This window comes from Mustelus asterias, chromosome 21 (assembly GCF_964213995.1).
Source record: "Mustelus asterias chromosome 21, sMusAst1.hap1.1, whole genome shotgun sequence".
Classification (NCBI taxonomy): Eukaryota; Metazoa; Chordata; class Chondrichthyes; order Carcharhiniformes; family Triakidae; genus Mustelus; species Mustelus asterias.
The window spans coordinates 7,824,725-7,849,153 of NC_135821.1; the positions used below are offsets into that span (position 1 = coordinate 7,824,725).

At 47.3% G+C, this 24,429-nt stretch overlaps 1 protein-coding gene across 3 annotated transcripts in view; it reads right to left on the minus strand.

Moving 5' to 3' along the window:
- LOC144509054 (epsin-2-like) overlaps window positions 1–23,842 on the minus strand; it is a 44,322-nt gene extending 20,480 nt beyond the window's left edge. Inside the window, exons 1-5 of one of the 3 annotated variants that reach the window (XM_078237348.1) lie at window positions 23,764–23,842; window positions 14,374–14,948; window positions 6,695–6,931; window positions 5,412–5,524; window positions 2,711–2,776 (exon numbers count right to left, since the gene is read on the minus strand). In XM_078237348.1, coding sequence (XP_078093474.1) covers window positions 2,711–2,776; window positions 5,412–5,524; window positions 6,695–6,931; window positions 14,374–14,731 — 774 coding nt within the window. In that variant the 5' untranslated portion in view covers window positions 14,732–14,948; window positions 23,764–23,842. Of the gene's footprint in view, window positions 1–2,710; window positions 2,777–5,411; window positions 5,525–6,694; window positions 6,932–14,373; window positions 14,949–17,371; window positions 17,391–23,759 lie in introns of those variants that run through there. The other 2 variants (XM_078237349.1, XM_078237350.1) reach the window with 2 other exon arrangements.
- Between the last annotated feature and the right edge of the window lie 587 nt (window positions 23,843–24,429).

Sequence of the window (24,429 nt, forward strand, 5' to 3'; positions counted from 1 at the left end):
CCGTGGAATATTGTGTGCAGTTCTGGTCACCTCACTATCAGAAGGATGTGGAAGCGCTGGAAAGAGTGCAGAGGAAATCTACCAGGATGCTGCCTGGTTTGGAGGGTAGGTCTTATGAGGAAAGGTTGAGGGAGCTAGAGCTGTTCTCTCTGGAGCGGAGGAGGCTGAGGGGAGACTTAATAGAGGTTTATAAAATGATGAAGGGGATAGATAGAGTGAACGTTCAAAGACTATTTCCTCGGGTGGATGGAGCTATTACAAGGGGGCATAACTATAGGGTTCATGGTGGGAGATATAGGAAGGATATCAGAGGTAGGTTCTTTACGCAGAGAGTGGTTAGGGTGTGGAATGGACTGCCTGCAGTGATAGTGGAGTCAGACACTTTAGGAACATTTAAGCGGTTATTGGATAGGCACATGGAGCACTCCAAGATGATAGGGAGTGGGATAGCTTGATCTTGGTTTCATTATAAAGCTCGGCACAACATTGTGGGCCGAAGGGCCTGTTCTGTGCTGTACTGTTCTATGTTCTATAAGGCCAAGGCGAGGTACTGAGCTTAGAGAGAACTTAGCTCTGTACGAAGTGGTGATTGTGTTATACTAACGCCGAGAAGAAAATTGCACCGCATCCCAGCACTCAACTTAGACCAGAAAAAGAAAATCAATCACAAAATGAAATTTTGGGGCAGCACAGCGCCTAGCCCTGCTGCCTCACAGCGCCAGGCACCCGAGTTCAATTCCGGCCTCGGGTCACTGTCTGTGTGGAATCCGCACGTTTTCCCCGTGTCTCCTTGGGTTTCCTCCAGATTTGCTCCCACACTCCAAAGATGTGAGAGTTAGGTTGATTGGCCATGCTAACTTGATCCTAGTGTCAAGGGATTGACAGGGTAAATACATGGGGTTACGGGAGTAGGGCCTGGGTGGGATTGTGGTCGGTTCAGACTCGATGGGCTGAATGGTCTCCTTCTGCACTGTAGAGATTCTATGAAAAGTTTCATGAAGTCTTTATCCTGGGCTGAATACAGACTGTAAATATCACAGAATATGCCTCGTTTTTAACATCTAGTTTAAGCAGAATATGCAACAGGGGTGGGAGATTGCCTTTGCATCACAGAATAAAACCTCAATCAGCAAAGTAGTAACAGAGGATCCCACATGATATTGCCCATTTACATTTTATATCAGTGCACTATTCTCCTCCCGAGGTGCAGCCATGTTTAAGGTGATCTTTCTCTTTAAAAGTCCTAATTATCATTACTAAATTTTGCAGGCTGTGGCCGGTGGTTACTTGGTGCAGGAAACCCACATATTAAACTATGTTGCTCAGTCTTCAGTTGCAACCTAGAAGCCTTTTTTTAAAAAAGCATTTAAGATAAATCTTTGTCCAGTGCAAAACCCATTTGGAAATAGCAGGTGGAACTTAAACATTCTGCTCTGTTTTACAGATCCACGGGGGGATAGGACTTAGCCATTCAGCCCCTTGAGCCTGCTCCATCACTCAATAAGGTCATAACTGAACTACTTGTGGTCTCACCTCGACTTTACTGTCTCACACACGCACGCACACTTGTCTACCAAGAATCTGCCCAACTCTGCCCTGAGTAAATTCAGTGAGTAAGAAGTTTAACAACACCAGGTTAAAGTCCAACAGGTTTATTTGGTAGCAAAAGCCACACAAGCTTTCGGAGCTCCAAGCCCCTTCTTCAGGTGAGTGGGAATTCTGTTCGCAAACAGGGTGAACAGGTTCACGAACAGGTTTGTGAACAGAATTCCCACTCACCTGAAGAAGGAGCTCCGAAAGCTTGTGTGGCTTTTGCTACCAAATAAACCTGTTGGACTTTAACCTGGTGTTGTTAAACTTCTTACTGTGTTTACCCCAGTCCAACGCCGGCATCTCCACAGCATAAATTCCGTGAGCCAGCCTCATCACTGCTTCCTGGGCAAGAGAGTTCCACATATTCACGAGTCTCAGAAAATAAATCTCATCAAATGGGAAACCGCTAATTTTTAAATTGCGTCCCAATTCTAGTTCTTCTCTCCTCACCCACCGCCCCCCCCCCCCCCCCGCCCCATAAGAGGGCACATCCTCTCAACATCCACCTTAAGACACCTCAGGATCTTACACGTTGCAATATAATCACCTCTCATTCTTCTAAACTCCTATGAGTACAGGCCCAACTCGTGCAACCTTTCCTCAAAAGGTAAACCCTTGATCCAGGGAACAAGTCAGATGAACCCTCCTGATTCTATTGCAGCTATATACTTTTTTCAAACAAAAGCTGTACACAGTATTCCGGGTGTGGCCTCCCCAAGGCTCTGTGTAGCTGCAATAGAACTTCCCAACTTTTATAGTTCATTCCCTTACAATAAATACCAAGATTCCATTTGCCTTCCTAATCACTTGCTGTACCTGCATGCTGACCTTCTGAGATTCATGTATTCATAAGATATAGAATTAGGCCATTCAGCCCATCGAGTCTGCCCCGCCATTCGATCACGGCTGATATGCTCCTCATCCCCATTTTCCTGCCTTCTCCCCATAACCGTTCACCCCATTACCAATTAAAAACCTGTCTCAGTCCTCCTTAAATTTACTCACTGTCCCAGCACCCACCACACTTTATACTAAGACACCCAGATTCAGTGTGGCTCCCATTCACAGCTACCCGCCACCAGTTATTGGGTCTGTTCTTGATAATCGTCAGTCCTACCTGTGCATTCAGGGTCAGCACGGTGCTCCTTGGCTGGCTCCCTGCTGTTGTGGCACTTTTGAAAATCTGTACGGGCAAAGAAGAAACACCAAGAATGTCACTAAACATTTTGTACCACAACAAACCTGCACCGACCTCACTATTGGGTCCTTATGACCCCAGGGGATTGCCAAATGTGGCTGACATGCATTTTTTAAAAATTCATTTGTGGGACATGGGCGTCGCTGGCTGGGTCAGCATTTATTGCCCATCCCTAGTTGCCCTTGGAGGGCAGTTGAGAGTCAACCACATTGCTGTGGCTCTGGAGTCACATGTAGGCCAGACGGGGTAAGGACGGCAGATTTCCTTCCCTAAAGGACATTAGTGAACCAGATGGGTTTTTCCGACAATTGACAATGGTTGCATGGTCTGAGTCCTTACACTGCAGAAGGAGGCCATTAGGCCCATCGAGTCTGCACCGAGCACAATCCCACCCAGGCCCTATTCCCATAACCCCACATATTTACCCTGCTAATCCTCCTGACACTGGGGTCAATTTAGCATGGCCAATCCACCTAACGGGCATATCTTTGGACTGTGGGAGGAAACCGGAAAAAACCCATGCAGATACGGGGAGAATGTGTAAGCTCCACACAGACAGTGACCCGAGGCCGGAATTGAACCCGGGTCCCTGGCGCTGTGAGGCAGCAATGCTTACCACCGTGCCACCCATCAGTAGATTCTTAATTCCAGATTTTTTTTAATGGAATACAAATTCCACCATCTGCCGTGGCGGGATTCGAACCCGGGTCCCCAGAACATTAGCTGAGTTTCTGGATTACTAGTCTAGCGATAAGACCACTAGGCCATCGCCTCCCCGTGTGTACTGGGGCATTAACAATAAGGCTCACAGGAGAGATTAACCAAAGATAATTCTTCCAATTGGAAATGCTCCCCCCCGCCCCGCCCACCCCCAAGAACAAAGTGATTAAAACGAACCAACCCCCATAGTAATTAAAACTGCACACACCACAGCAAAACGGACACTTCATTCAATGTGATCGACACTTGGGACTGTAACAAAACAGCTATTTTTAAGCTTCAAATATATACGGTGACGAAACTTCAAAGTTGTGTCTAGTTGGAGGGATCAACATGGCATGATGTGGAGTTGCCGGCGTTGGACTGGGGTGGACACAGTAAGTAGTCTCACGACACCAGGTTAAAGTCCAACCAGGTTTATTCGGTAGCATGAGCTTTCGGAGCACTGCCCCTTCATCAGCTCAATATGGCAGTAACAGGTACAACAGAAACAGAGGGTCAGTGTCCAGAGGAACACTGAAGGGTTTTATTAACCTTTCAGACACTGGTAGACATGATGTATTGGGAGTTTTTTAAAAAAAACTTTTCGCTCTGTGGAGGGAAATAGGAGTTGAATGGAAAAGGAACTTCTCCCAGGACATTATCCCAGCTTCAGCCTGGACACTCTCTTGGCCACTTTTCCCTGCCCTTCTCAACCACCTCTCCAGCTCAGTCGCAGACACATTCTTGCCTCTTAAAGTTATACCTCACAGTTCAAGACTGAACAAAGATTTGAGCGCAAACGGTGCAGACATTTTAAAATACATTATAACCCCTTTGTATTGGAAGGGGAAAAGAGAAAGGCAAAAGGCTGGGAGCTTGTAATAAAAACTAACTGAGGCACAGAAACCGGGATGGTCCCAAACGTCACTGCTGCTCCAGATAGCCGGACTACCCGGGGTACTGCCGTCTCAATGCACCCGATTTCTGGTCGACTCTCCAGCTGCCTTGGTCGGAAGTGGACAGGTGACGCCGGGGACAAGACTGGTCTTACTCTGCACCACCTGCGTGCCCACTCCTCAGTAGTATTGGTCTTCCAACCCTCGCTACAGGTCCTCCCTGAACACTTGGACATGGTGATAGAGCATCCAGCGAAAGTCCCCTGGTGGAACCGTTCACTTCGCAAGAGGAGTGTGCCAGAACTGGTTTTGCTGTTTCAGATGCTGAGTGGACACCTGCCTTCTGTTTTGTCGCTGGCAAGGCCGGCAGCATTTGGTGCTCATCCCTAATTGCCCTGGAATTGAGTCGCTTACCTGGCCATTTCAGAGGGGCAGTTAAGAATCAACCACATTGCTGTGGCTCTGGACTCGCATGTAGGCCAGACCGGGTAAGGACAGCAGATTTCCTTCCCTAAAGTACATTAGTGAACCAGATGGGTTTTTCCGACAATCGATGATAGTTGTCACGGTCACCATTACTGAGTCTAGCTTTATATTGCAGATTTATCAACTGAATTTAAACTCTCACCAGCTGCAGTGGTGGGATTCGAGCTCAAGTCCACAGAGCAGTAGCCTCGACCTCTGGTTACTAGTCCAGTGACATCAGCACCACCTCCCGCTAATGCTGCTTTTGTCCCTGAATTTAGATTGATATAGAATATTCGATTACGCTGTCACAGCTCAGGATAGCAGGGGTAGTCAAACAGCAGCAGCAGCAGAAGCTTATTTATGATTTAGGAGCCTTTCCAGAAACACTCCCCCCTTGCCTCCCGTGCCAAAATTCAACTTTAGTTCCTCACCCCTCCGTTCATTTATTACTCCATCACAATATTGTTGAATTGGGAACAGAACGTGAAACACAGCTGCTCCCCCCCCCCCCCGCCCCCCGCCAGATTCCTGCTTGTTTTCCCAGCCCTGGGTACCTGTTCAGCCTCTTCCCGACTCATGGCCAGTGCTAACTGCAGCTGTAGCTCCTCTTCGCCGCTTGTCTGAGGCCGCGTCTGCTCCAGTTCGGAGGAGATCTTCGGCGAGGTTGCTGCAGACACAGAGAAACGTGTAAGGGACAGATGCATCATTGTGAGGACAGGCCAGTCTCTCCACCCACGTTAGGTCACACTCCCCAAGATATCGCTGAACAACTCCAGGCTACTGTCACAATTGGGATAATGCACAATTGCAATTTTCTGGGCAGTAAGAACAAAGAACAGGAACAGGCCCATCGACCCCCTCCCCCCAAGCCTGCGCCAATCAAATTTGAAATACTTTGATCATCTGTCAATCTTTCCACACTTAGAAAATACAAACTAAGTTTATGCAGCCTGTCCTCATGTCATAACCCCTTTAAATCCTGGTCTCTGCCCACTCTGTGGCCAATACTCACGTTTGCATGGCACATACATGTGAACTATTACAGATGCACCACAGAAAGCATTCTTTCTGGTTGTATCACAGCTTGGTAAGGCTCCTGCTCTGTCCAAAACCACAAGGAACTACAAAGGGGTGTGAATGTAGCCCAATCCATCACTCAAACCAGCTTCCCATCCATTGACTCTGTCTACACTTCCCACTGCCTCGGAAAAGCAGCCAGCATAATTAAGGATCCCACACACCCCGGACATTCTCTCTTCCACCTTCTTCCGTCAGGAAAAAGATACAAAAGTCTGAGGACATGTACCAACCGACTGAAGAACAGCTTCTTCCCTGCTGCTGTCAGACTTTTGAATGGACCTACCTCGCATTAAGATGATCCTTCTCTACACCCTAGCTATGACTGTAACACTACATTCTGCACTCTCTCCTTTCCTTCTCTATGAACGGTATGCTTTGTCTGTATAGTGCGCAAGAAACAATACTTTTCACTGTATGTTAATATATGTGACAATAATAAATCAAATCAAAATGTAAGCTTTTTGTGTTTTGTTGGTAAAATGAGAGAAAAATATCTTTCTTTTTGATTGTTCGGAGTGCTCGGTTACTGAACAAGGGGAACTGCTTGTGGAGTAAATATATGCTTGTGAAGAATATTTACTAGCAGTGCGTGAGGTGCATACGGTTATATCATTGTCACTATAGCCACACCCAGGGCTAGTTAGGAGCTTCCATTGGACAACACAGTGCAAGACAGGAATATATTCAAACACCATGTCAGGCTAGAAACAAGGCTTGAAGTTACACGCACGCACACTAGTACAACATGAACACTTACAGCCGTGGTAGGAGGCCGGCGATCCGCCCACTTTGCCACACTCGTCTGACTGGCTAGTGGACAGGTTTGGATGACTGGAGCCGCGCCCAAACATGATCTGGTTATTGCTGCCCACCGCAGTCGTCACGCTCGACATTCGCTCTTTCGTCTTCAGTGCGTGACTGCGTTCGACCCGAAGCCTCTCGTCGTCCTTCAGTAACGCAATCAGCTGCTTGGATTTCTCCCGCACGTTGATACCTGGATTGGAGGGAAATCGATCACAGTGGCAGTGACTGCACTTCACAGCAATGCAGCTGACAGAGTCAGCTGCCCACAACAAATAAAACTATCCCTTCAATGCAGCTGAATGTCACCCATACTTGCTGCAACTTTAAAGCCACAGGGAGTTTGCTTAAAGACAGTTTGTGAAAGGTGTGTGTAAAAGAAGCTCTCTGCCAGCTGGGACACAGCACAGGAAATACATATAGACCAAAGCATCTGAATAGGGAGCGGCTGTTCTATCTCGCCTCACCGCATTGTTCTCAGCTGGCCACGCTTACCCCGAAATGAAAAGGTTACACATTCAACCCTCACCTCACTGCAGCCAGGGATCTAGGCCAAACGCTTTGCAATGTCACAAGGGCTGCCCTTTAGATCAAACACTCAACTTAGAGGCCGGTCTTCCTGATTGGGGGTGGGGGGGATGTAAAAGATTCCATGATATGACTGGAAGGTCAGGTTATTCACTCAGTATCCAGGCCAACACTGTCAAAAGCACCATTAATGCTCACTCATCTTGGCGCTGTGGGGATTTAAAGGGGTGGGTTCACATTTGGAAGATTTTAGAGGAATTTAAGACACAGTTAGATGCTAGGCTAGAGTGGCCTTGATTTATGTTCTGATGGTGCGGGATCAGTCTATACAGGGGTACTCCTCACACCATGAATGTACCACGTCCACAATATATTTAAAGTTTATTTATTAGTATCACAAGTTGGTTCACATTAACACTGCAATGAAGTTACTGTGAAAATCCCCAAGTCGCCTGTTCAGGTACACTGAGGGAGAATTTAGCACGGCCAACGCATCTAACCAGCACGTCTTTCGGACTGTGGGAGAAACCGGAGCACCCAGCGGAAACGTACGCAGGCATGGGGAGAACGTGCAAACTCCACACAGGCAGTGACCCAAGCTGGGATTCGAACCTGGGACCCTGGCGCTGTGAGGCAGCAGTGCTAACCACTGTGCTACCATAATAAAGAGGAAATGGGCAAAGGTAGTGACATAAGGGGCGGCACGTTGGCACAGTGGTTAGCACTGCTGACTCACAGCGCCAGGGTCCCAGGTTCGAATCCCAGCTTGGGTCACTGCCTGTGTGGAGTTTGCACGTTCTCCCAGTGTCTGCGTGGGTTTCCTCCGGGTGCTCCAGTTTCCTCTCACACTCCAAAGATGTGCGGGTTAGGTGGATTGGCCGTGCTAAATTGCCCCTTAGAGTCAGGGGGGTAAATGCATGTGGTTATGGGGATAAGGTCTGTGTGGGATTGTGGTCGGTGCAGACTCGATGGGTTGAATGGCCTCCTTCTGCACTGTAGGATTCTATGATAAATGGACCCAATCTGATTGGAAAGTCCATCTGAATCTTGTGAGTTAACTGATAATAAATGTGGGAACGGGTTGGGCCATCGCTGGGACAAAGACATTGAGGATCCCATTTCTTACTCTTACTCCGTGAATCCTGCTATGTCCCTGAATGCGAGTCAAACCCAGAATCGGGCAGTACAATACCTACTCCACCCATTACCACGGTGCAATAAGGAGACACGGGCTGTCTGGACGCGGAACAAGGCCCTGTCACGGGTACCAGACAGCTTCTGCTGTAAGAGCACAGCCCAAGGCAGACATCAGCAGATGACAGGAGGGAGAAAGTTAACAAAACAGAAGACAAGCTGGTTTGAGATTTTAGCAGCAATGAGTCTAGACAGTCTGAATGCGATCTCTGCGCGGCGACAGACAAATGCAAAGATAAATATAACACAACTACAAACCTCTAATTCAGCCGATTGTGGAACAAGATGTGTAATGGTGAGAAACATCCATTATACAAATGAATTCAGATGGAGCAGTGAAGATATAGCAACTGATTTGTTCAGCTCCGTGACTTACAAGCTATAGACTCACAGAGGTTTACAGCAAGGAAACAGGCCCTTCAGCCCAACTTGTCCATGCCGCCCTTTTTTTTAAACCCCTAAGCTAGTCCCAATTGCCTGCATTTGGCCCATATCCCTCTATACCCATGTAACTGTCTAAACGCTTTTTAAAAGACAAAATTGTACCCGCCTCTACTACTACCTCTGGCAGCTCGTTCCAGACACTCACCACCCTGCGTGAAAAAATTGCCCCTCTGGACCCTTTTGTATCTCTCCCCTTAAACCTATGCCCTCTAGTTTTAGACTCCCCTACCTTTGGGAAAAGATATTGACGATCTAGCTGATCTATGCCCCTCATTATTTTATAGACCTCTATAAGATCACCCCTCAGCCTTCTATGCCCCAGAGAAAAAAGTCCCAGTCTATCCAGCCTCTCCTTATAACTCAAATCCTCAAGTCCTGGCAGCATCCTACTAAATCTCTTCTGCACTCTTTCTAGTTTAATAATATCCTTTCTATAATAGGGTGACCAGAACTGTACACAGTATTCCAAGTGTGGCCTTACCAATGTCTTGTACAACTTCAACAAGACGTCCCAACTCCTGTATTCAATGTTCTGACCGATGGAACCAAGCTGACGAAACACTGAAACCGAGAGCAAAGCCTCTACTACACAGCGTCTGAAATACTCGACTTCCTGATCAGAGCTTTTAATGTTAAGTAACTGAATAAGCTGTCAGGATATAAAACCCATAATAAAAGGCCAGGCTGTAATTCCGGATGGTGGCACGAACTACACCTTTCGCCCATTCAAAAATCCTCAAAGTCAGAAGAGTCGTGAAGAACCATTTCTAATCTTTCTGATCCACCATCTTCAACCCAGGGTCGTGGCTTCAGCAATCCATCCAGGTTCTGAACTCTAGAATTACATCTCTAAAATTCTCCCTCTCTCCCTCCTAATTCAAGATGCTTCTAACTCTTTAACCAAGCCTTCAAATTAATATGGTTTTCATTTTGTTTGATTCTGCTCCTCCCAGGTGTCTGGGGGATCTTTTCCAATGCTAAAAAGGAGTGATGTTGTTGCTGATTCATTGCCCCACATCCTTAGACTCTCTCTCACCACCCAACATGGAGCCTCCAACGTGGTATTAATTGGCAATGTCACAGGATTGTTGCTGCAGTGGTGGGTACTCATTACACTCTATGCTCCCGAGCTTCTGACAAAAACCGTTCAACAGTCGGGTCCGAGGCATGTCAAAAACTCTGATCCGCAGGTTCCCCTGATGCTGCATCCCTGTGTAAAAGCACTGGCGCTTGCACGGAACAAATGATAAACCAGGGCAGTAAGCTCTCCTGACAATCCAGCAGACTCAATACATTAGTAAAGGAACACCCAGCATTCAGCTGTCCAAATGTGGGGAGCACTATGAGTAGCCTTGGAATCATAGAATCCCTACAGTGCAGGAGGAGGCCATTCAGCCCATCGAGTCTGCCCCGACCACAATCCCACCCAGGCCCTATTCCCGTAAATCCACATATTGACCCTGCTGACACTAGGGTCAACTTAGCACGGCCAATCCCCCTAACCCGCACATCTTTGGAGTGTGGGAGGAAACCGGAGCACCCGGAGGAAACCCACGCAGACACGGGGAGAATGTGCAAACTCCACACAGACAGTGACCCGAGGCCGGAATTGAACCCGGGTCGCTGGAGAAGAGTTGGGGAGTCACTCCGAACGTTACTCAGTGACAATTACAAGGAAGTGAAACAGTGGGAGCAAAGATCAAATCAGGGTCACCAGGTTTCACCCTCTGCAGCTAAAGATGTGGCTGACACTCCCTATCTGGGTACACGTATGAGCGAGGACTCCCAAGGAGAGGGTGTGGAAGCAGTTCCTGGGTAAATCAGACAAACTTCTTTGAAAAAAATAACACTTTGGGACAAGAGTATGTATATAATTTAGGACATGGCATGTGGGGAGTGGAGCTTGCGAGGGAGAGGAGTTTGGACCTTTGGTTCCCAAAATTCTCCACCCCTGGGGCTTTTCTCACCTCACGTCCAAGTCTGTCGCACATTCACAGATAGACTCATCACTAGGATTAGTCAATAACTCCATTAGCATGGGCGGCACACTGCTACCTCACAGCGCCAGGGACCCCGGTTCGATTCCCGGCTCGGGTCACCGTCTGTGCGGAGTTTGCACGTTCTCCCCGTGTCTGCGTGCGTTTCCTCCGGGTGCTCCGGTTTCCTCCCACAGTCTGAAAGACGTGCTGGTTAGGGTGCATTGACCCGAACAGGCGCCGGAGTGTGGCGACTAGGGGAATTTCACAGTAACTTCACTGCAGTCAGGGGGCAGAGTTGAATATGGTTGCCATCACAAAGGAGAAAGTGCTAGAGAAACTAAAAGGTCTGAAAATTGATAAATCTCCGGGCCCAGATGGGCTACATCCTAGAGTTCTAAAGGAGATAGCTGAAGAAATAGTGGAGGCGTTAGTTATGATCTTTCAAAAGTCACTGGAGTCAGGGAAAGTCCCAGAGGATTGGAAAATCGCTGTTGTAACCCCACTGTTCAAGAAGGGAACAAGAAAAAAGATGGAAAATTATAGGCCAATTAGCCTAACCTCAGTTGTTGGCAAAATTCTAGAATCCATCGTTAAGGATGAGATTTCTAAATTCTTGGAAGTGCAGGGTCGGATTAAGACAAGTCAGCATGGATTTAGTAAGGGGAGGTCGTGCCTGACAAACCTGTTAGAGTTCTTTGAAGAGATAACAAATAGGTTAGACCAAGGAGAACCAATGGATGTTATCTATCTTGACTTCCAAAAGGCCTTTGACAAGGTGCCTCACGGGAGACTGCTGAGTAAAATAAGGGCCCATGGTATTCGAGGCAAGGTACTAACATGGATTGACGATTGGCTGTCAGACAGAAGGCAGAGAGTTGGGATAAAAGGTTCTTTCTCAGAATGGCAACCGGTGACAAGTGGTGTCCCGCAGGGTTCAGTGTTGGGGCCACAGCTGTTCTCTTTATATATTAACGATCTAGATGACGGGACTGGGAGCATTCTGGCCAAGTTTGCCGATGATACAAAGATAGGTGGAGGGGCAGGTAGTATTGAGGAGGTGGGGAGGCTGCAGAAAGATTTAGACAGTTTAGGAGAGTGGTCCAAGAAGTGGCTGATGAAATTCAACGTGGGCAAGTGCGAGGTCGTACACTTTGGAAAAAAGAATAGAGGCATGGACTATTTTCTAAACGGTGACAAAATTCATAATGCTAAAGTGCAAAGGGACTTGGGAGTCCTAGTCCAGGATTCTCTAAAGGTAAACTTGCAGGTTGAGTCCGTAATTAAGAAAGCAAATGTAATGTTGTCATTTATCTCAAGAGGCTTGGAATACAAAAGCAGGGATGTACTTCTGAGGCTTTATAAAGCACTGGTTAGGCCCCATTTGGAGTACTGTGAGCAATTTTGGGCCCCACACCTCAGGAAGGACATACTGGCACTGGAGCGGGTCCAGCGGAGATTCACACGGATGATCCCAGGAATGGTAGGCCTGACATACGATGAACGTCTGAGGATCGTGGGATTATATTCATTGAAGTTTAGGAGGTTGAGGGGAGATCTGATAGAAACTTACAAGATAATGAACGGCTTAGATAGGATGGACGTAGGGAAGTTGTTTCCATTAACAGGGGAGACTAGGACGCGGGGGCACAGCCTTAGAATAAAAGGGAGTCACTTTAGAACAGAGATGAGGAGAAATTTCTTCAGCCAGAGAGTGGTGGGTCTGTGGAATTCATTGCCACAGAGGGCTGTGGAGGCCGAGACGTTGAGCGTCTTCAAGACAGAAATTGATAAATTCTTGATTTCTCGAGGAATTAAGGGCTATGGGGAGAGAGCGGATAAATGGAGTTGAAATCAACCATGATTGAATGGTGGAGTGGACTCGATGGGCTGAATGGCCTTACTTCCGCTCCTATGTCTTATGGTCTTATGGTCTTAGTGTTAATGTAAGCCTTACTTGCGACTAATAAATAAACCTTTTTACTTCATGCGACTACAGGATGGCAGAAGGTGAAAGAGATCAAATGATCTCTTTTTAACCCAGCAAATCCTGGGTTCAATCTCCAGCGATTCTGAAACATTTGTGATGTCAGTTGAAATTTCTTTTCCTGTTCCCTTGAAGCAGGAAAAGAAATTTCAACTGACATCACAAGAAACCTATTTTTTTTGCACTTTTAACATATTACACACTGCTTAAAAAAACCCAGTAAATCCAGTCCCTTAAAAATCCCACAAGCAACCCCAATAGCAGCAGTTTAACATCAGCACATCCCTTCACACAGGTGTGGTCAGTTCAATTCCCCCATCGCTGACGCCTCCCAGCCACAGTTAGGGTGAGATTTCTCAGGTCTCACTTTAAGCCACAAAAAGTTTAACAGTGTCAACGTTATTTAAAAGGTCACAGACCTGGGATCTTTTAATAGTGGACAGGCAAAGTACTTCCTCTGAAACAGGTCCCCGCCGAGTTTATTTTTGATAAAAGAGGTGTGAATAGGAATTTGCAATGAAGTAAACTCATTAAGACTGGAGTGCTTCTGAATTGCATCAAGTTTCTATCAAAAACTAGACAGCAGGAATTAAGGCTGAAAAGAAGTCCTCACTCTTAGATCTTCAACCGAAAATGAGATCAAAGTGCGGTCAACATTGGGGGCGGGGGGTTAATTTTTTCCTGAAATTTATTTTATCCCCTTTCGCCACCTTCCTACTTCTCACCCCTCCACAACGCTGCCAACTCAGAGGTAAGGTCCCACCAGTATCAGCAGTCTCCTTGCACCTAGTCACTCTCGGTGTGCTGTGCATTTTGTCATAACCAAGGGGGTGTCTTGCTCATCCGGCCATGCACACTTTGGGCTAGAAGTCAACAGGTCCCGAGCTACACAAATCGACCTATGTCTTGTTCAAGCCCAGAATAGGTGAGGTCATTAGCAACCCCTCTATTAGCCAACACAACACACACTGGAGACGCCACACCTGGTCAGCACTAGACTCCTCTTAGAATCATAGAATCCCTACAGTGCCGGAGGCCATTCGGCCCATCCAGTCCGCACTGACCACAATCCCACCCAGGCCCCATCCCCATAACCCCATGCATTTACCCTAGCTACTCCCACTGACACTAAGGGGTAATTTAGCATGGCCAATCCATCTAACCCACACATCTTTGGACTGTGGGAGGAAACCGGAGCACCCGGAGGAAACCCACGCAGACACGGGGAGAATGTGCAAGCTCCACCGCTTCCTTCTCTATGAACAGTATGTTTTGTCTGTATAGCACGCAAGAAACAATACTTTTCACTGTATGTTAATACATCTGACAATAATAAATCAAATCAAAATCAAACCCCCAGGAATCGAACCTGGGTCCTTGGCGCTCTGAGGCAGTAGTGCTAACCACTGTGCCACCGTGCCGCCCACTCGTTGATGCATTTTGTCACCCCCAAGACCTTGCATTATATTTAAGGTTGTAAAGATGATTAGAAATAGGAGCTGTTACCCTGATCCCGTCCATCTCGATCGATATACTGGAAGTCCTTCAGCGTCTGAATGGCAAAGACATTTTCCTTGCACTGCTGCGCCACCCGTTCAGAGCCTGTCTTAATCAAATAGTCCATCAACATCAGAGCCTTGTAGACATGGCGCCAGTTCTTCCCATGGTCATTGAGGCGTTTCCAAATCATGCTCATGATCTCGGAGAAAGCCACCACATTGTATGTCAGGTCAGAGATCTCTGCCATCAGTGAACTTGAGGGTCCCCACGGGTCGTTTGATGTGGCCTCTCGGACTTTTATCTCTGCTTCCGAGTAATTGTTCACAATGTTTTTCATCTGTCTCCGAAGAGAGGAGGACGTCATGGTGACTGTTTGAAGCTTTCTTCTTCCTTCCTTTCTTCCCTCCGCTACCCACGGCCCCGCAGGTGCCTTTCACCAGCAAAGAATCAGCACCATCACTAACTTCCGTTCAGGAATTCGTTCCCCCGCTTTGCCGGAATTCATCTACATGTTATCCTGGTGGTGTTCACTTGGACACTTTGCTCTGCCGACAGTCCCACTGCGGCCACATACCTGCAACCTGGAATAAGAAAATGGAAGTTTGATCAGTGTTCCTTGTTCCAAGGAATTTTCCTCTCTTTCCCAATGCCCCACTTGTCCTCCCTCACTGCATCGATAAATGAGGGGAGATCTAATAGAGGTGTACAAGATTATGAAGGGTATAGATAGGGTGAACAGTGGGAAGCTTTTTCCCAGGTCGGAGGTGACGATCACGAGGGGTCACGGGCTCAAGCTGAGAGGGGCGAAGTATAACTCAGACATCAGAGGGACGTTTTTTACACAGAGGGTGGTGGGGGCCTGGAATGCGCTGCCAAGTAGGGTGGTGGAGGCAGGCACGCTGACATCGTTTAAGACTTACCTGGATAGTCACATGAGCAGCCTGGGAATGGAGGGATACAAACGATTGGTCTAGTTGGACCAAGGAGCGGCACAGGGTTGGAGGGCCGAAGGGCCTGTTTCCTGTGCTGTACTGTTCTTTGTTCTTAAAGACTCTTCACATTGACTGAGACCAGGACCTCAAAACGGTGCAAAAACAGAAAATACTGGAGAAACTCAGCAGGTCTGACAGCATCTGTGGACAGGGAGTAGAGTTAATGTTTCACATGAACAAGAGCCAGGAGTAGGCCATCGGGCCCCTCGAGCCTGCTTCGCCATTCAATAAGATCATGGCTGATCGTTTTGTGGACTCTGCTCCACTTACCCGCCCGCTCACCATAACCCTTAATTCCTTTACTATTCAAAAATTTATCTATCCTTTCCTTAAAAACATTCAATGAGGTAGCCTCAACTGCTTCACTGGGCAGAGAATTCCACAGATTCACAACTCTTTGTGTGAAGTTCCTCCTCAACTCAGTCCTAAATCTGCTCCCCCTTATTTTGAGGCCATGCCCCCTAGTTCTAGTTTCACCCGCCAGTGGAAACAACTCCCCTGTTTCTATCTTATCTATTCCCTTCATAATCGTATATGTTTCTATAAGATCTCCCCTCATTCTTCTGAATTCCGATGAGTATAGCCCCAGTCTACTCAGTCTCTCCTCATAAGCCAACCCTCTCAACTCCGGATTCAACCGAGTGAATTTCCTCGGCACCCCCTCCAGTGCCAGTATATCCTTTCTCAAGTAAAGAGACCAAAACTGTACACAGTACTCCAGGTGTGGCCTCACCAGCACCTTATACAGCTGCGACATAACCTCGCCGTTTTTAAACTCCATCCCTCTAGCAATGAAGGACAAAATTCCATTTGCCTTCTTAATTACCTGCTGCACCTGCGGATCAACTCCTTGAGATTCCTGCACAAGAACACTCAGGTCCTCTTCGAGTCTGGATGACCCTTCATCAGATGACGAAGCGTCACCCAGACTCGAAACGTTGGCTCTATTCTCTCTCCACAGATGCTGTCAGACCTGCTGAGTTTCTCCAGCATTTTGTGTTTTTGTTTCAGACAGTATCCGCAATATTTTGCCTTTACCTTTAAACAGCGCAATTCCACATCTCCGGCCTTCCCCACCTTCCAAATCTCCATGCATCTTAAAACCTCAACATTACCCCACATCGTGGTCGCTGTCACCCCTTGTTTCACCTCACTCGCCTCCTGCACTATGGACCTTGGTCACTCACCTGGGTTTCTGTTTAAAATAAAAATGGGGAATGTACTTGAAGATAAAAATTATAGGATTTAGTACTCACAGCTGAAGTATATGATGTGTCATGCACATCAGGTACCTCTTTTAAGTGACAAAACATAACCCTGTGACTATACAAACTGGTCTACAGCTTCCCATGAATGCACAATGTCGATTGAAATCATTTCTCACCGTTTAACCTTCCAGTTACTTAAACTTCCAATATTCAAACAATGAACTAAAAATGATTAAATAAAGTAAAATTGTTACATTTATCCCTTTAGGGAAGGAAATCTGCCGTCCTTACCCGGTCTGGCCTACATGTGACTCCAGAGACACAGCAATGTGGTTGACTCTCAACTGCCCTCAGGCAACTAAGGATGGGCAATAAATGCTGGCCCAGCCAGCGACGCCCATGTCCCACGAGTGCGTAAATATAATTATCATTGGCTGGTGCAGTTATTAAAGTTTTTAAAACATGAAGGACATTGTTTTGTCTGCACTAGGGAAATTTATTCTATCCACAGTTGCCTTATTCTGATCTTCTGAGTAGCTGCAGTGCACATAATCGTGATGAAAAACTAACATTTAAACCATTGGTTCTTGCAGTTAGAATCGCGTACATTTGCCTCTCTTGCACCTACAGCAGAATCTTTAGGTTTGTGTTTCCGTTCCCGCTCCAACATAAAAGCCGTTCCAACTTTACAAATCCATATCTGACCTATCACAGTTAAAGAGTAAAGATTCTCTTCTATGGCCCCATTGTTAAATCGTTTATAGGAGAACTACTATCTCACGCAGCTTCAAAACGCACACTGACCTGAATTCTATACATCACAGTATAACATTCCAGCAAAATATCTGCCTCATCACGAGCAAGGCATGCCCCTCTCTCTCTATTGGAAAAGGAAATGTTTGCGAGGCTGTGGGAAGAGAGCCAGATTGGGTATCTCAATCAAAGAGCCGGCATGGCACACAATAGGGCCTTCCCTGCTGCAAGATTCGATGTAAACTAACAGCAAAAATGAATCCAGTGGTTGATCTGGAGTCCAAAATCCATAAGCTGTTCACAAATGCCAAATCCGGTAGTTTTATTAGCAGCAGCATGTCCCAGCTAGGACAGTGTCGGTCTGTGACTGATTCACCGAGCTGTAAAAACTCAGTGACAACAGATGGAATCTTTGCACCAAGGTGGCAGCCATGTGGTGCGTTTCACTGCCAGCTACCCACTCCGCGAGGAACAAATTCCAAGAGGTGAGATTTATTTTGCAAACCTTCTATTCATAGCTTTTTTAACAAAAAAAAAACCGAACAAACACCAATTCCATTTTTTCACCAACGTTTGTTCCGATTGAACTCCAGGCTTCAGTAAGTCAGCACCAAGCGCTTACACTAACTCCGGGCTCCCTCATTCGAGCCACAAAATCTTAAGAGCACAATAGGCTGCCACTCTGCTGTGGGGAGGCGGCTGGGTTGGGGGGGGGGGGCTGGTGAATATGCTCAAACACCAGCTCCTGGCATCACATTTAAACAAGCACTGGTGTTAAAGAGAATTGAAACAGGGAAAGAAAAAAAAGAACAGTTCTCAGTGAGAATCAAGAAGTCATGGTCGGGAACGTGAGCCTGGAGTGAGTACGCTATGGTTCAACCTGATGCAAAATTAATTAACAGGAAACATCTGAAACAAACCAGAAAGTTTATTTATTAGTGTCACAAGTAAGGCTTACATTAACACTGCAAGGAAGTTACTGTGAAAATCCCCCAATCGCCACACTCCTGTTCGGGTACACTGAGGGAGAATTTAGCATGGTCAATGCACCCTAACCAGCAAGTCTTTAGGAAAGTGACTGAGAGGCTGCAATATATTTACAGGGCTCAAAAATATATATCACAGAATAGAAGCACTACTGTGCAGAAGGAGGCCGTTCAGCCCATCGAGCCTACGCTGACCCCAATCCCAGCCAGGCCCTATCCCCATGTATTTACCCTGCCAGGCCCTATCCCCATGTATTTACCCTGCTAATCCCCCCGACACTGAGGGGCAATTTAGCACGGCCAATCCACCTAACCTGCACATCTTTGGGTTGTGGGTTGGGCTGTGGCTGTAGGGATTCGCATTCTAATCAGTATTCTGTAACTTGATTTTTGTGTCTCTGTGCCCTGTTTGGGAGCACATTTCCACTCCATCTGACGAGGGGGCAGCGCTCCGAAAGCTAATGGTATTTGCTACCAAATAAACCTGTTGGACTTTAACCTGGTGTTGTTAAAACTCTTACTGTGTTCACCCCAGTCCAACGCCGGCATCTCCACATTGTGGGAGGAAACCAGAGCACCGGAGGAAACCCACGCAGACACGGGGAGAACGCGCAAACTCCACACAGACAGTGGCCCGAGCCGGGAATCGAACCTGGGTCTCTGGCTCTGTGAGGCAGCAGTGCTAACCCACTGTGCCACCCATAAATTCTATAACTCAAAGCCCAACACAGCTTCTCAAGGGCAATTAGGAAGGGGCATTAATTGCTGGCCCAGCCAGTGACACCTGCACCCCATGAATGTTTTTTTTATTTAAAACATTAGCTGAAACGTATTATATAACTGAAACGCACGGATTAGATCAGCTCCTGTCCTGAGCCAAGGATCTGGCTCATGTCAATGCCCTTGGGTTTAAGAATATCAGAAGTTTCAACAAAGCTACCGATGCCCCCTGAACTCTGCAGTGACGTGTCCGTGGATGAGCATCAAGCAAGATTATGTTATGGTTCAACTGTGATGGCTTCTGAAGTTGAACAGACAAATGACAATCAGCATCTAGGCTCATGCAGAGTGGCCCTGCAAAGATCGTAAGGAGTCTAACAACACCAGGTTAAAGTCCAACAGGTTTATTTGGTAGTAAACGCCAGTGGCGTTTGCTACCAAATAAACCTGTTGGACTTTAACCTGGTGTTGTTAGACTCCTTACTGTGTTTACCCCAGTCCAGCGCCGGCATCTCCACATCATGCCCTGCAAAGATCCACAGCTTCTGGTGAACTGGGAGGGAATCAGCAACGTAAAGGTATTTGGTGCAACTCAAATAGCCAAACTGCACATGGTGCTGTAATGTTCTCCAACATCCAGGACTCTGCACGCTGCACATCTGTAATAACTTACCAAGAGCAGAATTCAATGTCTAAAAGAGGGCACACCACTGCCTGTGTTACTGACCTCCCTGCCCACCCTCCATCACTCCGGTCCCTCCCCCATCCCACCGGCCCACTCCCCTCCCCCCAAGCAATTCCGATGTAATCCCCACAGTGCAGAAGTAGGCTGTTCGGCCCATCAAGACTGCATCGACTCTCCAACAGAACACATTACCAAGGACCACCTGTCGCCATATCCCTGTAACCCCGCCCATTTTAATCCCCCTAATCTACACATCTTGGGAAACTAAGGGGCAATTTAGCATGGCCAATCCACCTAAACCCGCACATCTTTGGGAGGAAACTGGAGCACCCAGAGGAAACCCACGGAGATACATGGAGAACTTGCAAACTCCACACGGACAGTCACCCATGACTAGAATTGAACCTGCGTCCCTGGCACTGTGAGGCAGCAGTGCTAACCACTGTGCCGCCAATTGTATCCTCATCCCCACATTCCCACCTACCCCAGATAACCTTTTGCCCCCTTGCATATCATGAATCTATCCACCTTAAAATTTTTCCAAGACTCTGCTTCCATCACCTTTGGAGGAAGAAAGTTCCAAAGTCTCAGGATCTTCAGGGAAAATGTTTTTTTTGCCTCATGTCTTAAATAAGCGACCCCTTATTTTTAAAGAGTGACTCCCTAGTTCTAGATTCTCCCACAAGCGGAAATATCCTGCCCATACATTGAGCTGATCTTTCTCCACACCCTATCTGTAACTACAACACTGCACCCTCTCTTTTCCTTCTCCCCCAGGTATCTAATTTCTTCTTGAAATCAGACAACGTTTTGGCCCCAACTACTTTCTGTGGGAGTGAATTCCACACATTCAGCACCCTCTGGGTCAAGAAATTTCTCCTCACCTCAGTTCCAAAAGGTTTACCCCTTTTATCCTCAAACTATGACCCCTAGTTCTGGATTTCCCCCACCATCAGGAATATTCTTTCTGAATCTACCCTGTCAGAATTTTACAAGTTTCTACGAGAACCCCTCTCATTCTTCTAAAGTCCAGTGAATATAATCCTAACTGACTTCGTCTACTTTCATATGACAGACCTGCCATCCCAGGAATCAGCCTGGTAAACCTTCGCTGTGCTCCCTCTATAGCAAGGACATCCTTCCTCAGATAAGGAGACCAAAACTGCAAACAATACTCCAGGTGTGGCCTCACCAACACCCTGTACAATTGCAGCAAAACATCCCTATCCCGAAACTCAAATCCTCTCGCTATGGAGGCCAACATACAATTTGCCTTCTTTACTCTCTGTACCTGCATGCTTACTTTCAGCAGCTGACGGATGAGGACTCCAAGGTCTTGTTGAGTATCCACCTCTCTCAATTTACACCCATTCAAGTAATAATCTGTCTTCCCATTATTGCCACGAAGTGGATAACCTCACATTTATCCACATTATACTACATCTGCCATGCACATGCCCACACACTCAGCCTGTCCAAATCACACTGAAGCATCTCTGCATCCTCCTCACAGCTCACCCTCCCTCCCAACTTTGCATCATCTGCAAATTTGGAGATAATACATTCAGTTCCCTCTTCCAAATCATTAATATATAATGTGAACAGTTGGGGTCCTAGCACAGATCCCTGCGGAACCCCACTAGGCACTGACTGTCAATCAGAAAAAGACCCATTTATGCCAACTCTTTGCTTCCTAACTGCTAACCAGCTTTCTATCCATCTTAAGACATTACCTGCAATTCCACGTGCTTTAACTTTACATAGTAGTCTGTGAGATTTTGTCGAAAGCCTTCTGAAAGTCTAAATAAACCACATCCACTGGTTCTCCTCAGTCAACTCTACTAGTTACATCCTCAAAGAATTCCAATAGATACATCAAGCATGATTTCCCTTTTGTAAATCCAGGCTGACTTTGTCTGATTATACCACTGCTTTTCAAATGCCGAGTTATGAAATCCTCGATAACAGACTCTAGCAACTGCCCCAGTATTGACATTAGGTTCACTGGTCTATAGTTCCCCCTTTTCTTTCTACCTCTCTTTTTGAATAGCAGACTTACATTAGCTACCCGCCAATCTGTAGGAACTAGTCCAAAATCCAAGAAGACTGCAAGAAACTACAAAGGGTCGTGAACGAAGTCCAGTCCATCACGCAAACCAGCCTCCCATCCATTGACTCTGACTACACTTCCCACTGCCTTGAAAAACAGTCAGCATAATCAAAGGACCACGCACGCGGACATACCTTCTGAGAATCATGGAATCCTTACAGTACAGAATGATGCCATTCAGCTCATCGAACCTGCACTGACAACAATGCTCCCAGGCAGTAAGGGGCTAGTCCCCTTGACAGTAAGGGGCAATTTTATATGGCCAATCAACCTAACCTGCACACCTTTGGCACGTGGGAGGAAACCGGAGCACCCAGAGGAAAACCACGCAGACACGGGGAGAACGTGCAAACTCCACACAGTGACCTGAGGCCAGAATTGAACCTGGGTCCATGGCGCTGTGAGGCAGCGGGAAAAAGATACAAAAGTCTGAGATCACATACCAACCAATCCATCAGTCGTGAATGGAGCCCAATCCATCACGCAAACCAGCCTACCATCCACTGACTCGGCAAAGCAGCCAGCATAATTAAGGACCTCACACACCCGGGACATTCTCTCTTCCATCTTCTTCCGTTGGGAAAAGGATACAAAAGTCTGAGGTCACGTACCAACCGACTCTTCCCTGCTGCCATCAGACTTTTGAATGGACTTACCTTGCATTGCAAGAAGTCTCACAACACCAGGTTGAAGTCCAACAGGTTTATTTGGTAGCACGAGCTTTCGGAGCGCTGCCCCTTCATCAGGTGAGTCACTCATCTGATGAAGGGGCAGTGGTCTGAAAGCTCGTGCTACCAAATAAACCTGTTGGACTTTAACCTGATGTTGTGAGACTTTTTATTGTGCCTACGCCAGTCCAAAGCCAACATCTCTACATCATGGCTATCTCGCATTAAGTTGATCTTTCTCTGCACCCTAGCTATGACTGTAACACTACATTCTGCACTCTCATTTCCTTCTCTATGAATGGTATATTTTGTCTGTATAGCGCGCAAGAAACAATACTTTTCACTGTATGTTAATATGTGACAATAATAAATCAAATCAAATGACTCAAGAACAGCTTCTTCCCTGCTGTTGTCAGACTTTTGAATGGACCTACCTCACATTAAGTTGATCTTTCTCTACACCCTAGCTATGAGTGTAACACTACATTCTGCACTCTCTCCTTTCCTTCTCCCCTATGTACCCTATGAACGGTATGCTTTGTCTGTATAGCATGCAACAATACTTTTCAGTATATCCCAATACATGTGACAATAATAAATCAAATCACAAAGCCCTATTAAGACCCCTCAAGATCTTAGATGGGTCAATCTCTTGCTCTTTTCTAAACCCCAGTGGAGACAAGCCTAGCCTGCCCAACCATTCCTCAGAAGAGGGGGCACAGAGCCAATTGCAGAAATAGCCCTCCCAAGGGGGGGGGGGGGGGGGGAGAGATAGCAGAACTCTGAGGGGCTGAATGGTCTCCCTCTGGTGCTGGGAGATTCCAGGAAGACTTAGGGATGAATTATTTCCACAAACTGGGGCCCCCAAATCCAAACTACAGGATTACTGATCAGCTTTAAGGGGCTTTAATGCTTTCACACACAAGAAAAATAAAATCCACCTGGTCACACGTAACCTTCACTTGCCCCCAGGCTTGCAGCACCAATAAAAATTAATTCATTTGAACCCGGTGTTTGGCTGCAGCTGCGGGGTGGGGTGGGATCAGCGGGCTGGATTTCAGGCCCTGGCCGGCTCGCCCGCACTGTCCGCGGGCAGGGACAGAAGGAAAGTCCGAGGCCGCGGGATGAAGCCCTGGGGTCGGGGGGTGGGTTAAGGCCGCGGCTGGGGAGCCGAATTCGGCAGAGGAGGGTGTAAGATGAGGAGTGGCTCCGAGGGGGGGGTTGCTGTGTAAATTTAACCGGCGCCCCGGGTCCGGCTACCGTTACTCACTCACCGCCTTCCCGCTCGATCGGGCCCGACTGCCAATCAGAGCGGCGCCGCCGGGCCCGCTCCGCGCTGCGGGGCGGGGCTACACCCGCATGGACCAATCACAGCTCTCCCGCTCTGAGTGACAGCCCTCCCATCCAATCGGATCTCAGATACTGATATCCGCTGCAGCCAATCAGCAAGCGGAATCAGTAGATTGACAGGTGGGGTAACCAATCGACGCAGAGGTTACCAGATTGACAGCCCAATTGACCAATGGACATAGGATACCTAAAATAAGGCGGGACCTATATTAGCCAATAGAACAGATGACCCGCCCTTATTTGTGTGAGTGACAGCCGTGTTGTCCAATCACCGGGGCGAATCAGACTGCACGTGGCCAATCAGATTGCCTGCAGTGGGCCATTGGCAGTTGCCTTGAGCTGGATGGAGATCAGTCTGTGAGAGACCCTCCTGACCCTGACCCTCCAGCCATACTGTTCCACCTCACCGGCTTCCAGAACCTTCTGCCACCGTGGCGCAGTGGTTAGCACTGCTGCCTCACAGCTTCCCAGGGACCCGGGTTCAATTCCCAGCTTGGGTCACTGTCTGTGTGGAGTCTGCATGTTCTCCCCGTGTCTGCATGGGTTTTTTCCCACAGTCCAAAAGATGTGCAGGTTAGGTGGATTGGCCA